The sequence below is a fragment of the Lepidochelys kempii genome, chromosome 15 (assembly GCF_965140285.1).
Source record: "Lepidochelys kempii isolate rLepKem1 chromosome 15, rLepKem1.hap1, whole genome shotgun sequence".
NCBI lineage: Eukaryota > Metazoa > Chordata > Testudines > Cheloniidae > Lepidochelys > Lepidochelys kempii.
The window spans coordinates 32617294-32633283 of NC_136394.1; the positions used below are offsets into that span (position 1 = coordinate 32617294).

At 45.9% G+C, this 15990-nt stretch overlaps 1 protein-coding gene and 1 long non-coding RNA gene across 4 annotated transcripts in view; one reads left to right on the plus strand and one right to left on the minus strand.

Moving 5' to 3' along the window:
• Window positions 1–15990, plus strand: part of LOC144929492 (uncharacterized) — a 47224-nt gene that overhangs the window by 10779 nt on the left and 20455 nt on the right. The window contains exon 3 of one of the 2 annotated variants that reach the window (XR_013634742.1): window positions 5988–6676. The exons of the other annotated variant lie outside the window; for it this stretch is intronic. This is a non-coding gene — a long non-coding RNA (uncharacterized LOC144929492). Of the gene's footprint in view, window positions 1–5987; window positions 6677–15990 lie in introns of those variants that run through there. 2 annotated transcript variants of the gene reach the window in all.
• TTC28 (tetratricopeptide repeat domain 28) overlaps window positions 638–15990 on the minus strand; it is a 510509-nt gene continuing 495156 nt past the window's right edge. The window contains exons 20-23 of one of the 2 annotated variants that reach the window (XM_073313672.2): window positions 14049–14072; window positions 12497–12626; window positions 10198–10305; window positions 638–8522 (exon numbers count right to left, since the gene is read on the minus strand). In XM_073313672.2, the coding sequence (XP_073169773.1) occupies window positions 6901–8522; window positions 10198–10305; window positions 12497–12626; window positions 14049–14072 (1884 nt within the window). In that variant the 3' untranslated portion in view covers window positions 638–6900. The remainder of the gene's footprint in view (window positions 8523–10197; window positions 10306–12496; window positions 12627–14048; window positions 14073–15990) is intronic. The other variant, XM_073313673.2, reaches the window with a different exon arrangement.

Here is a 15990-nt window from a genome sequence, read left to right on the forward strand (position 1 = left end):
AAAGGATGGGTTTATTACCAATATAACATCAAAAATGGTCATATAATTGACTGTAAATAATGTAACATTTTCTAAATGTAGCCATTTTCCCTGTTATGTCAAAAGACTAATGTTGTATGTTTCAGCAAATAGGCTACACTGAGGGGTGTGGTTCAGATGCACAGAGTACATCAGGTGAATGTACTGTATGTCTCATTCTGAGAAAGGCTGCACTCGCTTTTGTCTAAATGCCAGTGTCCCTAATCATTGCTTTTGTCCCATGAAATGTAGTTGGACCAATTTAGATATTAAACTTTTAGCCAGATCCCTGATGTTTGTCCAGTGGTGCAATGAGATCTTGCAATGGTTGGCACTCTAAAAATACATCTCTGAATGGAATAGACACAGTATTCTTTATGCATCTGTGAGGACGTGCCACCATCTTAGGAACAAGAATGAGGCAAGCCAATAGGAAACAATGGGGCCGATCCCATTAACACCACTCTGCTCATCACCATGGAAATATGGTGCTTGGCTGACAGGGCAGGAGTGCAATCAGGAGCAGGGAGCTACAAAACTCCCATCCGAGGGCTGCAGTACTTGCCACTCCAAATATACGGAACTCGCTCCTGGGAAAGCTCCTTCCAACAGGTGAGGAGTTCAGTGATAACCAAGCAGCCTGTCCAAGCAATGCTACCATGGGTTAAGTTGCTAATTGGAGACCCTGGGGGTGAGGAACCCTGGTGTTTCAGATATTTGGGATAAGCCTCTTACAGTGTGTTATGCTTGTGCAACTAGAGATCACAGATAGCTGAGCAATAGGCCCCATAGATGTTCTGTTCTGTTTGTACAACTAGAGATTGCACAGATAGCTGCCTGATAAGCCCCACAGACACACCTTACATACAATAAAAAGGCAAATACTAGTTATTGCCTGCTGCCCATGTTGTCACAGCATCTAAGCAGTAACTGACCTTACATACATCACTGTGAAAGACTAGCTTAAACCAAACAAGCTTGTTTAACTCTGCCCTCTACCACAGCTCCAGCAGACAAAGATTCTGGGGGCTATATCACCCCTCCACTTCTCCACTTTTGCTGCTGGCAGAAACAAGGAAATTGAGCAAATGTTAGCTCTACTGTCCCATGCTGGTGGAAGAGTAGGCGTCTGTACCGTCACTTCTCTTTCTGATTGGAGTACTGTCTTCTACAACGGGAAGCAAAGGGAGCTCTCACTAACCCTCCCATTGCCACACTGGAAGACATTTGCAGTTACCATAGTGTTGGAACTGGCCGCTGATGTTCCGTAGCCACAGCATGTAAATTATTGCATGACAAATGTCTTATTTGGAGGCTGAGGATGAAGGTAGTTAGCAGTCGTCCATGGCCAGATGTCTGGAGTAGGGAAGTCAGAGGACTAAACAATCCATTAGAAATGTGATCCTAGGACACAACACTGAAGTACTGAGAGAACTCATGCTTTAATAGACACTGAAATCACAAAGAAAGAAGGCCAAATGCCCTAGCAATTTCAATAAAAATATGAAATTCTTTTTACATGGTAAATTTTGTAATATAAAATGTTTAATGCTGTCTGGAAACAGAGCTTTAATTTACAAAAAAGTCCATATAGGCCAAACATGGCTAATACTGCATACAAGGAGAGTGACTGCTAAAAAGCTGCTGCATGGGAGAAGGGTCTTAGCTGACTAATCCTCCTTGAGTTACCATCTTCAAAGTTCTTTTGCAAGATTTCTGCAACATAAGAGCCCAGTTCACAATACACACATACAGCCTTTCTGGACAACATGGCAGAATAGATGCATTACAATATTCCCATATTTACTGAAATCACTCAAATTCATTGTCACCCAGCCTCAAGTGATCAGTGCTTCTTAAATGGGCATGCAGATTTTCTGCAAGCTTGGTACCTACCCTACAACCTAAAACAGATGTTCAGTGAAAAAGTGGTACAAGCTAAAGGGAACTGTCGCTGAGGGGTAGGATCGTGGTTGGAGTGTCCCCTTCGCTACCTCTACCTCAACGGTTTTTCAATATGAACCTTTTTGTTTTCTTGTTTAAATAAGGGTCTGATAAAAAGGAGACTCCGCACCTGGCTCGTTCAGGCCACCTAATGAAATAAGGACAAAATTTGACTTTTGGCTCTTTCCATTTAGCTAAAGACAGTCAACAAAATATTCATAATTAGTATTTCACACAGTAAAACATACTGGGCAAAACTAAACAAAAATATATTCTATTGCCTTGGGGATATTTTTTGCATGTGGGAGATTTATCGTGAAAGTGGATAATACCTAGTTCTTATTGCTCTTATTAAGCAGTGTTATCACTTGTACCATGCACAAATACGACGACAAACGCATGTAACTTCCACAGAAGGGATTCTAATATCAAAAGGAGAACAATGGGTTCCTGAATTTTACCACATAAATGGCAAATCTGATCATTTCTCATCTATGGGGCGGGGAAGTGAGGTTTGAGGGTTTGTGAGGTGTCTCCAGCCCAGGAGCAGGCAGGAAGCGTGTGAAGTTCACAGCTCTCAGTAAAACCAGTAGAAGTGCCATGTGTCCATAGAAATGCAGTCCCCAAATCGTCCATATTTATACACCACCAGTTCCCCAAATACTGAACTCCCCTCTTCTCTGCACCCTAATCACTTTCCTCTTTAATACATTTTTACTGATCCACATTTTCTGAAAGTTCAGTTGCTAGTACGAAGCCCTCTGGAGGTGTGAAAATAGGCTGTACCAAAATAACAGCGTTTGAACTGTATCAGTTCTGTATGATTATAGCACCATGTACAGAACATATATGGGGGATTTCTGGCATATCATGCAGCACAGCAGGGAGTATGTGCTGTTATGTAAATGAAAAGCTGCCCACCTCCAATCTTGATGTTTCTAAGATGTTGTACCAAAATGGTAAAGTTGAGTAGAACTGGAGTGGAACCTATGGGGGTCTCTCAGTGGCCTGAACAAATGTAGCTAAATTAATTTACATCAACAACATCTTCGTCGTCATTTACAACATTTCTTAGCTGTTGTACTGACGTATTTCTTCCCCTTATTCTAATGCTTCTGGGCTAATTAAGAAAGGATAACCCCTTGGGCCAAACTGTCACATAGGAAGCTGAAGGCAGTGGTGTTGTAGCCATGTCGGTCCTAGGATATTAGAGAAACAAGGTGGGTGAGGTCATACTGTTTATTGGATCAACTTCGGTTGGTGTGAGAGAGAAGCTTTCAAGCTACACAGAGTTCTTCAGGTCTGGGAAAAGTACTAAGGCTATGTCTACACTGCACTTTAGTCTGTAAAATTTTGTAGCTCGGGTGGAGAAAAAAACATACCCTGACCAATAGAAGTTTTACCAACGAAAAGCGCTGGTGTGCACAGCACTTTGTCTGTGGGACATGCTCTCTCGCCGACAATGCTACCGCCCCTCAATGGCAGGAGAGCTCTCTCCTGCCCACACAGAGTGGGTACACTGCGTGCCTTACAGCGGCAAGGCTTTAGCACCACAACTGTCTGACAGTGTTGACGTAGCCTAAGGGCTTGTCTTCCTGCCAGCGCAGCTGCACTGCTGTACATGAAGACAAGCCCAAAGAGTGTCACAGCAAGATGGAACAGACAGTTTCACATAAGTAGTTAGCACATATTATAAGGGACCATTCAAAGTTGAAGCGACCTGTTAATCACCCCTGTAGACATAGGACAAAAACACCCCTGTAGACATAGGACATACTCCTGAGCGACGTAAATTATTTCCAAGTAATTTGTAGTGTAGATGTAGCCTGGTTACAGACAGTTGTAATAAACCACAAATCTAGTGTCTATTTAAGGCCAGTATTTTCAGTGTCTAGGAAGGTCATGAATTTAAGTTCACAGGCGTGTCTTTTTGAATTACCTCATCTAGTGTACTAAATGCCTTAATAACAATTACAACAACTACGTGGGTGAAACCAGACAATCACTATGCTCCTCAATGAACTCACACAGGAAGACGATAAAGGACAAAAAAACCCTGTCTCCTGTGGATGAACACTTTTCAAAGGGATCGCAGTATATCTGACCTATCAGTCCTCATCTTCAAAGGAAACCTGCACAACACTTTCAAAAGACAAGCCTGGAAGCTTAAATTCATAACTTTGCTAGACACTAAAAATCCTGGACTGATCAGAGACACTGGATTCATGGCTTATTACAACCGTCTTTATAACCCACTAACCCCCCTTTTTGTGCTACGACAGCAGGGTTGTTAATGGGCCACTTCACCATGAACAGTCCCTTAAAATATGTGCTAATTGCTTGTACTAAACTATCTAGTCTATCTTGTATTTAGCTGTCATACTTTTAGGTCTGCACTTAAAATACTGCAACTGTGCTGCTGTAGTGCTTAAGTGAAGATACTCCTGTGCTGACAGGAGAAGTGTCTGCAGAGCTAATCCACCTCCCTGAGAGATGGTAGTTCTGTCAATGGGAGAAGCTGTCCCGTCGACACAGTACTGTCTACAAGGGGGCGAGAGGTTAGGTTGGTATAACTATGTCTCTCAGGGGTGTGGATATTTCACACCCAAGTGATGTAGTTATACCAATATAAGTCCGTAGTATAGACCTGGCTTTCATACCTTTCCCAGACTTGAGGAAGAGCTCTGTGGAGCTCAAAGCTTCTCTCTCTCACCAACAGAAGTTGGGCCAATAAAATATGTTACTTCACCCACATAGGAAGCTGTAATGCAAGAGCCAAATAATTTTCATCTAGTAAGACATGTACTAGATTTAGCTTACTGTTTTGCCACATTTTCTAATATGTGTAAGTGGAGCATTAAGCTCTTCCTGGTCTTTTGCACTGAAAGTTTCATGATCATCCCTCTCTCTGTTAACTGTCTACATGCACATGCCCTGACATCTGGTATCTGTAGTGCTTGCATTTAGTTTCTTGCAGTTGTGATACGGCAAACATTTCTCTCCAAACCATAGGGTTTTTAAATGATAATCAGGGCCAGTATTTTATATTATAGCCATGAGAATTTAATGCTTTGTACTGCTGTAGCACCTTTCATCCAGGATTTCAAAGAGCGTCACAAACGTTAAGACCTAGAGCTTCAAAAAGGGTCTGGGTGACACAATTTTATGCATCTACAGCCATGCCCAGCTAGAAGCCGAGCCAGTTGATTGCACCCACAATTCATGTAGATAGGCCTCTACTACAGAGCACAATACCAGGAGCTGAGTTGAAGTCTAACTAAAAATCGAGGCCTAATTAATTAAGCCTCACAACACCCCTGTGAGGTAGGTAGGTAAGTATTACTACCCCCATTTGACAGATGGGGGCGCTCAGGCACAGAGGGGTGAAGTGACTAGTCCAAAGTCTCACAGTGAATTGGGGAAGAGTCTAGAGCAGAAGCCAGGTGCCTTCACTTTGTTCCTTGCTCAAAAACTCACAGCACATTGCCTGTATAATACTTTGCTTTGAGCTAGATGTGCAGTGTGGCTGAGTTTATGTTGTTGTGTATGTCCTGACTTCAGTGCACGTAAATTCTGTCTTTGTTACATTAACTCTGTGGTTTGTATTTAATGGCCTTCTTTAAAAACAACGAGTGTCCCCAGCCTGATTCCCAACTGCCTTAGCTCTGCCTCACTCTGTGTTGGCTGTTGCCCAGCCTGTCCTCCCCTCCTAGCTGCAGGAGTGCTCCTGGCTTTCCCACTTGGCCCAGGGAGAAGGGGTTAACAGGCCCAGATGCATAGATTTTAATGTGCAGTCTGTTTGCACAATGACACAGACCTATTTAATTTGCATATATTGGCCCTGAAAGCAAGATAACAGGGAAAGAGATTGGGAAGACGCTTGGGAAGATCTAGCAGTAATGGAGAGAGCTCCCTGAACATGTGATCACTAGGTCACATGTCAGTGTCTGATTTCTGCATGCTGAGGACCTGCACACTGTGTAACCCTCTCTCACATTCACTGTACATCTCCCTCTCGTTTTCAGAATTAAACAGAAAAGTTTAATGCTGACCAGCTACCTGCCGATATGAAAAACCTACCCTTGTAAATTATGTGCAACAAAGGTATCACTTTGTAAAACCAGAACTTGTATCTGTCACTCTCCCACTACTCAGATATGGGATTTTGTTCATTACTTACCAAAATGTTCTTTTGGGGTCAGATCACTCAATGGAAATTTCAGCCTAAAAGGTATTTCTTCAGAAAAAGTTAACTGAAAGAGGAATTAAGAATGGAACATCCATTTCTACCTTATCGGCATGTCACCAGCACAGCACCAGAATGATGTGTTGTAATCACCAATACAATGTTGCCAAGGAGTTGTACATTGCTAGCATTTTCTCACATATGCTTGCATTTGGCTAACAGCAATTTCACCAAGTTACATTATCATCTACTCCCCCGCGCAGCCCCTGGAAGCATAAAAGCAATGGCTTGTACTTCTTTTCTGGACAGAATGTTGTGTGCATTATCGTTGTGGCATAAAATGGAAGATTTGCCTCGTCTCGCCTCCTTCCCCAATCCCTGGATATGTATAAATTCTGTATAAAAATCCAACTGTAAACATCCTTTCAGGATAAGAAATACATGTAGGTGGTTTAAAGGCTAACATTTTGCACAGAATTAGCTGTGAACGCTACACAAAACGGTCATCAGGTGCGTCTGGCCAAAGTACTGACAAGAGGAACTGAAACCTATTTGCATAAGGCCCTTGTCATATACTGTAATGCACTGTGCCAGGCTAATTTGTCTCATTACTCAGCACTCCTAATCGTGGATGTGACCAGGCTTCTCGGGTAATATTCTGTGGTTTTGTATTGATCAAGGCAAGTGGGTAGAAGCAAATACTGAGAACCTTTACGTGATTGCAAGTTGAATCAACTGGTACAAAAGACATTTCAACATTTGGAGGAAGGGAAAAATCTCCCTGGTGACAAAAATTTATAACCATTTCCAGATGGCAGCCTCAAGGGGCGTACCGTTCCTGGAATGCTATTGGAAGGTGGAGAATGGGATGAAGTCACTGTATTGGTAGTTTCAGGGCGCCTGTGTCCATTTGGAGGATTCTTTTGTGGAGAAGCAAGGTGTTGCTGAATAGATAACTCCTTAAGTTCCAGCTTGTCTGCACTTTCGGCTTTGCTGTGCCGTGGAGATAAGTTCAGCAAGCTGAGAACATCTCTCTTAGCAGTCATTGTTCCAGGAGCTCCTCGGAAAATTTTCATGGGGCCTGTGGAATGTTGGGGAGTACTCTGCCAAAACATTTTCAGGTTGTGGATGGCCTGCACCTTTTCATCGATGGCAGCCATTTTTAATTTGTCTATATCTGGGGCATCAGCGGGGCTGGAGCGAGCAGAACCAGCTGAGGAGTAAGAGAGAGCAGGAGAGGGGGTGCTGCCCACGGGAGACTGATGTCCTGAGCTTGGGGAGATATTTCTGGGAGATTTAGAAATATGAGCGCTATAAGGAGAGCTAGGATACTTGAGTTTAAAGTGAGACTGTTCAGTTAACGAGCCATGAGAGTCAGAACTTGGAGAAGGCTGCCCACTGTATGGGCCTGTGCCGTCTTTGTTGGACATCTCCGATGTTGTGGGGCTGTTATATCCGGAACTCACCTTCTGAAGGGATGAGCTCCTTGTTGGAGGCTTTGGTTTAATTGTAACTGGCGAAGGATGACTCCTCTGACTGGAGCTCAGTGGCCTACTGAACGCACTGGTCTCTGAGGCTCTGAATACAGAAGCACCAGCTGCTGCTCCATCTTCCGAGTTCTTCTTGCTCATCTGACTGCCGCTTCTTTGAAGACGTTCAACAGCAATAAGGTGACTTTGAGTCTCCTCCAGAATTTTCTGGGCCAACTCTTGTGGATCGAGCTTTGGGTTGTTCTCCTCTTGGGATTTGACAGTGCTGTCAGTTTCAGTGCTAGATTGGTCAGATTCTCCAGTATCAGAACTAGCAAGTTTTCCAACTTTTTGGAAAGGTGAGTTTGGACTGGGAATAAGAGTCATTTTAACAGGGGAATTTGGGGTACTTATGCTCCCTTTGGAACTGACAGAAACTTTAATCCCGCTAGACTGACCAGCTTTGGATTGTTTGTGATCAGGGGAAAATCTTGATTTTATATTTTCTTGATAAGTTGCCATAGGCTCATTGCTGATTATAGAAAATCCTTCATACTCCTCATTGTCTTTGCTGGCTGCAGCATTGGTCTGTGGAGACAGCTGGCTCCGTGGCACAGATATTCTTTGCGGACAGACATTCTTAGGCCTTTCATAGTCCTGTCGCCCTCTGTGCCCTGCACTTTCTGATGTGCTCTCTGGCTTGGAAACAAAACTCATTGAAGAAGCGATAGAGCTCAGGCTGTACACAGAAATGGCGTCTGATGCAATACTGTCTGGACAAGTAGGAGAGAATGGAGGGTTCTGATATCCCAAAGGCATTGGGTTGGAAATGGACTGAGCAGAAGCCAGTGATTCCAGTGATGAGGAACTGTCCAGGCTAAGACGTTTGGGCAACTCTGTAGAATCTAAGTAAATGAAAACAACAGCACTTATTACAATGAAAGCAAATGGCACAGTATATGCCCCCAATCTCACTGCTACGATCTAGTCTCATTTGTTTAACAACTCCAGTGCTGCTTCCACTCCACAACTGCGAATTATGTGAGAAACATAATGTGTCATCCCAGAAAAGGAGCATGCAGAAACTCAGTGCTTCTACCAGAAAAGAAGTTGGTTGAGTTGATATTTTAGCCCTCCAAATCACCTCTTCATATAAGACTCCAACTGCCAACCGACCTGAGTTCTATTCCTAACTCTGGCATCGACTGGTTGTGTGACCAAGGGCAAGACAAAAGCTCCATGCCTTGATGTCCCTGTCTGTGAAATGAGGCTAGTGTTTCCCCTTTCTTGCAGGAGTGCTGTGAGGTCTAATCCATTAACATTTGAAAAGCATTTTGAGATGCTTGGAAGGAAAGTGCTGACTAATAGAATCATAGGTTTAGAAGAGTATTTCCGCATTGCTGAGCATTCTACAGCTGTGGTCATAGGGCCATGGCTATGGCAGGCTCATTTAGGACAAATACCTAAACATGCTGCTGGTGCAGTCACCTGACTCTAGCTGCCCCAGTCCTATATGGTACCATAAGGGAATGAGAACAAATCGAGCTTGCAGCCATCGTAGGCACACAAGGCAATAGTGTGAGAGCGACAGGACACGGGACTGTTAAGAAACATCAAACCTTGCACTGATGGGACACCAAGTCAAAGCCAGCTCAGGTCAGGAATGAGCTGGTATTTGGTGGAGCTTGATCCCAGTCTACGAGCATCCACAGCACAAAAAGATACTACTACAGTTTGCACCCCTGTTGGCAGACTCAGCTGAGTGAAAGGCCAGTTGATGGAACCTAAACTCCCCTCTCATCAATCTGATCTCTCCAGAGTGTAGCTGAGGCATGCTGACAGGTGGAAGTCCATACTGCCCCTATGGTCTCTGTTTTATATAAATAGAGGATTTCAGTGCTGTCCCAGCACTAATTCATACTACAGAGTAATAGAAACTGGGTGATGCCCCTGAACTGTTTAAGGGACACGATCCATATTCGCTTACTGACAGCCGCTCTCTGTTTGTAGAGAACTGAATGCCATTCTGTTTTACTCTAAAAGAGATTTAGCTCCAGGGGAACTAGTGACTATACGAATCATATAAGTTAGAGATGGAAGTGACCAACCTATTTCCCAAATTTTCCTTGGAGAGACAGAAATCTCTCCAGATTTCCTTTTGCTCATCCACACCCCCTATCCTCTGCCCAATCCTTGTCCATTAAGTGTCCCCTTCCCCCATGTTGTGCCTAGTTCAGTGCACCCCCGTGGGCCTAAGACACCCCACCCATAGCATTTGCCAAATAAACTTCCTCTCCTCCTTATATCTCCACTTCTCAATGTTTGCAGAGAGTCCTATAGTCAGAGCAGTGGTGGAGAGCTAGCTGCCCCAGCTTCAGGCCTGTCTAAACACACAGGGAGCTCTCTGGCAGACAACGCACAGGCTTGGGAAGTGCCACACACCCTTGTTCACTAGATAAGCAACTGTGTGTGACACTTTTCTTTGTGCAAAAGATGGTAATACTCCACCTCAGTAGATACCATCATCCTCCAGCCATCAGATGGAACAAGATCAAATAATGTCACTTCAGGTAGCCTTACCAAAAAGTGCCAGCAGGGACTGGAGAGCAAAGTGCATGGTCCTCCTATTAGCTTGTTTCCCAGTTTTCAGTATCACTTCCTCTTGCCCAACTTCACAAAGGTCAAAACCTGTAGGAGAACATAGAGCAGAAAACCATTTCTCACCCAAAGATTCTATACCTTGAACTGGTCCCAGTAAGTTACTGATGCTGCATAATGACAGGTTTCAGAGTAGCAGCCGTGTTAGTCTGTATTCGCAAAAAGAAAAGGAGTACTTGTGGCACCTTAGAGACTAACCAATTTATTTGAGCATAAGCTTTCGTGAGCTACAGCTCACTTCATCAGATGCTGCATATAATCCCCATAGAGCAAACAGACACGAGGACCTTGCAGTGGCCTTGCTCAGGGCTGTCTCCTCTGTGCCAATGTGCTGCCTGGTTAGTATTTAATATGTCTATTCCAGTAAGTGCCCACGTGTCCCATAATGATAGGGGCCTTATTGTGCTGGGCGCTGTACAAACACATAGGAAGACACAGTCCTTGCCCTGAGGAGCTTACCTGGGTCGGATGGAGGAAAGAAAAATAACCAAATATGTTCTATTTTATAGATATACACACTAGCAAATGTTTTCCTAATATTTATAAATAGAGTCAGTGCTAATTATGCCCCATGTGCCCCCTCCAGCTGTCATTGACTGGTTGATTTCTTAAGGGGATCGTAGCAGCGGTGGGTCTAGGGAGAGGGCAATGGCCTTGGAGTTCAGTGCAGCGAGGGTTCGGGGCAGTCTGGAGAAGGCATGAGATGCTGACGCATGGAAGGATGAGGGTGGAGGGCAGATAGGAAGGCAATGACTTATCTTTGTCTTCTTTCCACTCCATTTCCTTCTAAGCGGTTGTACCCTCTCATTCATTACCTACTTACATACCCTTGCCAGGAAATGGGGCCAAGGCAAAACTGGGCTGCTCTCAAATCAAATGGAAGTTGCCACTTGAAGTCAATATTATCTAGGTCCTGCTGACTGAGGTGGTGTTAGGGTGCAGAAGTCCTGGGGGATTTTTGTGCCACTGCGCAATGCTGAATTTTGCAGAAATTAACGTGCACGCAGAATTTCCCTTCCCACACAGAAATAGGCTGCAGTGCTGCTAGCCACCACTAGGGACCACGGGACTTGGCAGAGCCCAGCTCGCGCATAGAAGACATTGCCGGGGAAAGGGGGAGGGAGCTAGAGGGTTAGCATACCCTGAGGGAAGGAGAGCATGGCATGCAGGAAACTCCATGCAAACCTGGAACTGGACATCAGGCTGTTTCTCCCTCTGGATCCCTAGGCTCTGGGGATGAAGGGGTTCGGGTGTATTTGCTGAGGGAGGCCCGCACAGGTGGGCTCTGGGGGGGGAGCGATTGTGGGTATCTGGCCCCTGGCTGGGCTCTGGGGGGGAAGAAGCGGGCAGAGAAACAGGAACTGGGTTGTCATATGGGTTTCTTTAACTCTCTACTCCTGGAGGAATTTGTGTGTGTCTGTATTGTTACAGACATATTGCTGACAGGTATTTTTAAATAAATTACCAAAATAATTGAAACTGGCATGATGTCATACTATGATTTTGGCAATTAACTGATCTTTAAATATTCATGGTAAATAGGCCCAATAGCTTGCGATGGGATGTTAGATGGGGTGGGATCTGAGTTACGACAGAGAATTCTTTCCTGGGTATCTGGCTGGTGAATCTTGCCCATATGCTCAGGGTTCAGCTGATCGCCATATTTGGAGTCGGGAAGGAATTTTCCTCCAGGGCAGATTGGCAGAGGCCCTGGTGGTTTTTCACCTTCCTCTGTAGCATGGGGCACAGGTCACTTGCTGGAGGATTCTCTGCTCCTTGAAGTCTTTAAACCATGATTTGAGGACTTCAATAGCTCAGACATAGGTGAGAGATTTATCGCAGGAGTGGGTGGTTGAGATTCTGTGGCCTGCATTGTGCAGGAGGTCAGACGAGATGATCATAATGATCATAATCTAATCTATGAATCTATGGATTATGTAGTGTTATTTTGACAAATAAAATTAGCAGAATTTTTAATTTTTTGGTGCAGAATTCCCCCAGGAGTAACACATACACACAAAGTTCTCCATGTGGCAATCACACAGGGAGAGCAATCTCTGCTCACAGTGACCAGAGAAGGATTCACTCGGCCAGGTAATGAGCAGCTGGGCCATCGTGTCCTACATACCAAAGGATGTAAGCAGTGAAGGTGCTTGTGAAGTGTAAGGTGTTGGATGGCCACAACAGACAGCAGCAATAAAATAAGGAAACATGCTCTTACCCAAGGCTGCCAGAAACTCGTGGCAGCCAGGAAGCCTCCAGAGCTGGACACTGATGGAAACCTGGATCGGTGCAGAGGAGAAATCCTGCTCCTTCTCTCCTGCTTGGAGTTGAACCAAGACCTGATGTAGCTGAGGATGACAGAACAAACATCAGCCCTTCCATACCAACCCATTCACCTCCTGGCTGACATTCCCAGCCTGTGGGGTCACACCTAATCTGCCTTTGTCCTGGATAGTCACTAGTACGCTGTCTAGTGCAGGAGTCAAGGTGCTGCCCGAGTGGGGTCACACTCTGCACAGAGGGAGTGGCCCTACAACTGGCCAGACATTCTGCACTAGTGCTGGGAAGACTCCAGCAGGGGCACGTGAACCCTTGTGAGGTGAGTTAGGCCTTGGTTACACTTGCATGCTATGCCCCAATAAAGCCACCCAGAGCGCTCTAACTCACTCCCCGTCCACACTGGCAAGGCACGTAGAGTGCTCTGACTCCCTGGCTAGAGCGCTGCTGGTACTCCACCTCCCCGAGAGGGATAAGGTTTGCTGCGTATTGGATGAGACGCTACAGTGTCAGTGTGAACGAGGAGTTGGAGTTACCTTACAGCGCTCTGATTGCCCTCCCGAAATGTCCCATAATCCCATTAACTGAAGTGGCCTCTCTTTGTTGTGAACAAACAACAGGAATGCAGAACTGGCCCCACAGCTAATGTTTGCTTTGAGTGAGTGAGAGAGCTGGGGGAGGGAGGAGGGTCTGTACTTACACGACAGTGTGCTGACACACTATCAGCACCCCAAAAACCCACTCCCCACCCCCACATACACACAACACACTCCCCATTTGAAAAGCATGTTGCAGCCACTTGAACGCTGGGATAGCTGCCCATAATGCACTGGTCCCAATGCAGCTGCAAATGTGGCCACACCAGTGCGCTTTCAGCTGTCAGTGTGCACAGATTGCAGGGCTTTCCCTACTGCACTGTATGAAGGGTGGTTTAACCCAAAGCACTCTATATCTGCAAGTGTAGCCAAGCCCTTAGAGTGCGGCTGTTTTCAGAGAAAGGGCAGGAGGGAAGCACAGTACGAAAACTGCAGGAAGAAAGAAAAGGAGGAGGGTGCTTAGTGGCTGCTCATGGCCACTTAAAGGCCATTCTGTAACTGGGCCATTTGATCGGGTGTGAGGCCAAACCCAGGAACACCCCAGCTGCACTAAACAAGAAACAGCCCAAGATTTCCCTCATGTTTCCAGGACCTCCGGGGAGCAGTTCCCCTTCTTGTACCCACAGGGAACTGCATTCATGCACAAAGGGGAAGGCCTGGGTGGGGAGGAGGGGGAAGGACAAAACCCGACTCCCAGCCTCATCTACACTACGCCTGCGGCACAGGCCCAACACCACAATGTCCTTTCTCCCCATTAGAAGTAATTAAGCAAATCCCAGGCTTAAAAATTTGGTGACTATTAAACTGTAACGCAGGGAAATGGGGCTGAAGAGTTTTCCAGAGCCCAGGGCTTGCCTCTGCAGAGGAGTAATGTTCCCTGGTGTTTGTTGTACTCACCATTCCCACCATATTTTTAACAGCCTTCGGGTAGCAGATAAGAAAAGAGAGAAGGAAAGAAAGAAAGAACATGGGTTATTCTGCATTATGAAGTGAGCATGGCATGAAGCCCTATAGGGCCAAAGTAGATCATCACAAGCCAGCCCCCTCCTGCAAGATGCACAGCACAGAGCAGGAGGAGAAGGGACAATGAGGGCTGGGAGTGAAGGGACCAAACAACCAGGAACAGACAGCTGGAATCTGGAAGTCCCTAAGCTGTTAAAACCAGAGCTGGCACTTCACAGGCAGCTACAACCCTGCCAATGAGGAGATGAGCCCCAGAATCATCCATCTTTTGACAGGAGGTGGAACATAAACAACCTTCCTCTAGTTTCCTTTCAGGGGCTGTTTACTGGCATTAAATGCAATCTTTACTCCCTAGCAGTCCCACTGCACGTGCAAACAAGGGTTATGGTCCTTATCTCTTCCATAACAAATACACACAAGCAGCCCAGAGAGAAGGGCGCAGGCTCAGTGCTTCACTGTTCCCAGGAACACTTTCTCCTCCTCAGACACTGCAGTGAACACAAGTCAGGGATGAAGGCAGCGCGCATTACAGCAGCCTTGAAATCCACCTCGAGAAGCCTCCCCCGCAATGCACCCTAGAACTGTGCAGCACCACCTACCTCCCAATCCAAAGGGTCTTTTCAGTGTGTGTAACTTTTAGCCCCGCGGGGTGCACAGAGAGAACGGATGCTGCAGTGGGGACTGTTTGCGCTGTGTCAAATGCTGGAGCTGCTCTTTTAGAACTAAACAACCTGACTGAGGAGCAGAGCAACTCACACGCAAAGCAGCTTCTCCCAAGGCGCCTGATCTCTGAACGCGTAGGAGACTGGATGGAGCAGTCACTCTGTAGCAGTTTTGCAGGCCAGGTCATACTGGCCTGTGCAAAGTAGAAACCATTGTTTCCTTAATGATAATGAATGCTCAGAATGTAGTTGGCTAGCCATTCACAAAGACTGTGACTAGCTAGCCAACTACAAAGCAGTTTCTCCTCCCTTGGTGTTCACACCGCAACTGCTAGAAGAGGGCCTCATCCTCCCTGATTGAACTAACCTTGGTATCCCTAGCCTGATTCTTGCTTGCATATTTATACCTGCCTCTGGAAATTTCCACTACATGCATCTGACGAAGTGCGTATTCACCCACGAAAGCTTATGCTCCAATACATCTGTTAGTCTAGAAGGTGCCACCGGACTCTTTGCTGCTTTTACAGTACTTACATAGTTTACTCTCACAGCCCCATGGAGGGAGGATCACTATCCCTATTCACAGATTGGGCAGCTAAGACAGAGGTCTCAGCACCACAAGGTCATAGTGAAAATGCCATGATCTTAGCCCTGGTACCAGAGGGTGGTAACTTTGGGATGTGGCTGAAGCAAGATAGCAAGAGATGGGACCCAACATTCCTGACTCAGTTCCTGAGCCTGACAGGGAGGCTGGGGAAGTAGCATTACAAACTGGCTGCCTTCCTCTCAGATTGTGGGGGACAGTATGGTTCTGGGCTTTGCATTTCAAGGAGCCTGGCTTCCATCAACCCGTGTACCCGGGTGCAGTGTCTGCTGTATTTTCCTGGGCAATGCCAGGTGTCCCTAAGGGAAAGGGATGATAGAAGCATTCAGGAGAACAAGCCCTGCTCCATCCATACTACAGAGGCACAAGCTGGAGCTGGGAAGGAAATAGTGTCAATGGGCTGTGCCTGTCAATCGTGCCCCTGTGGTTTTCATAGACCTGTAGGACTGGAAGGCACCTCAAGAGAATTTCTGGGGGGAATGGACTGCAGCAGAGGAGAGAGCTGGGCTGAACAACCCAGCACTATTCCTGTGCAAAGAGAAATCTGTCTGGGGTTTGGCCTGCACAAGAACATCTGCAGAAACAATGCAACATCTCTGCAGCAGGCGGC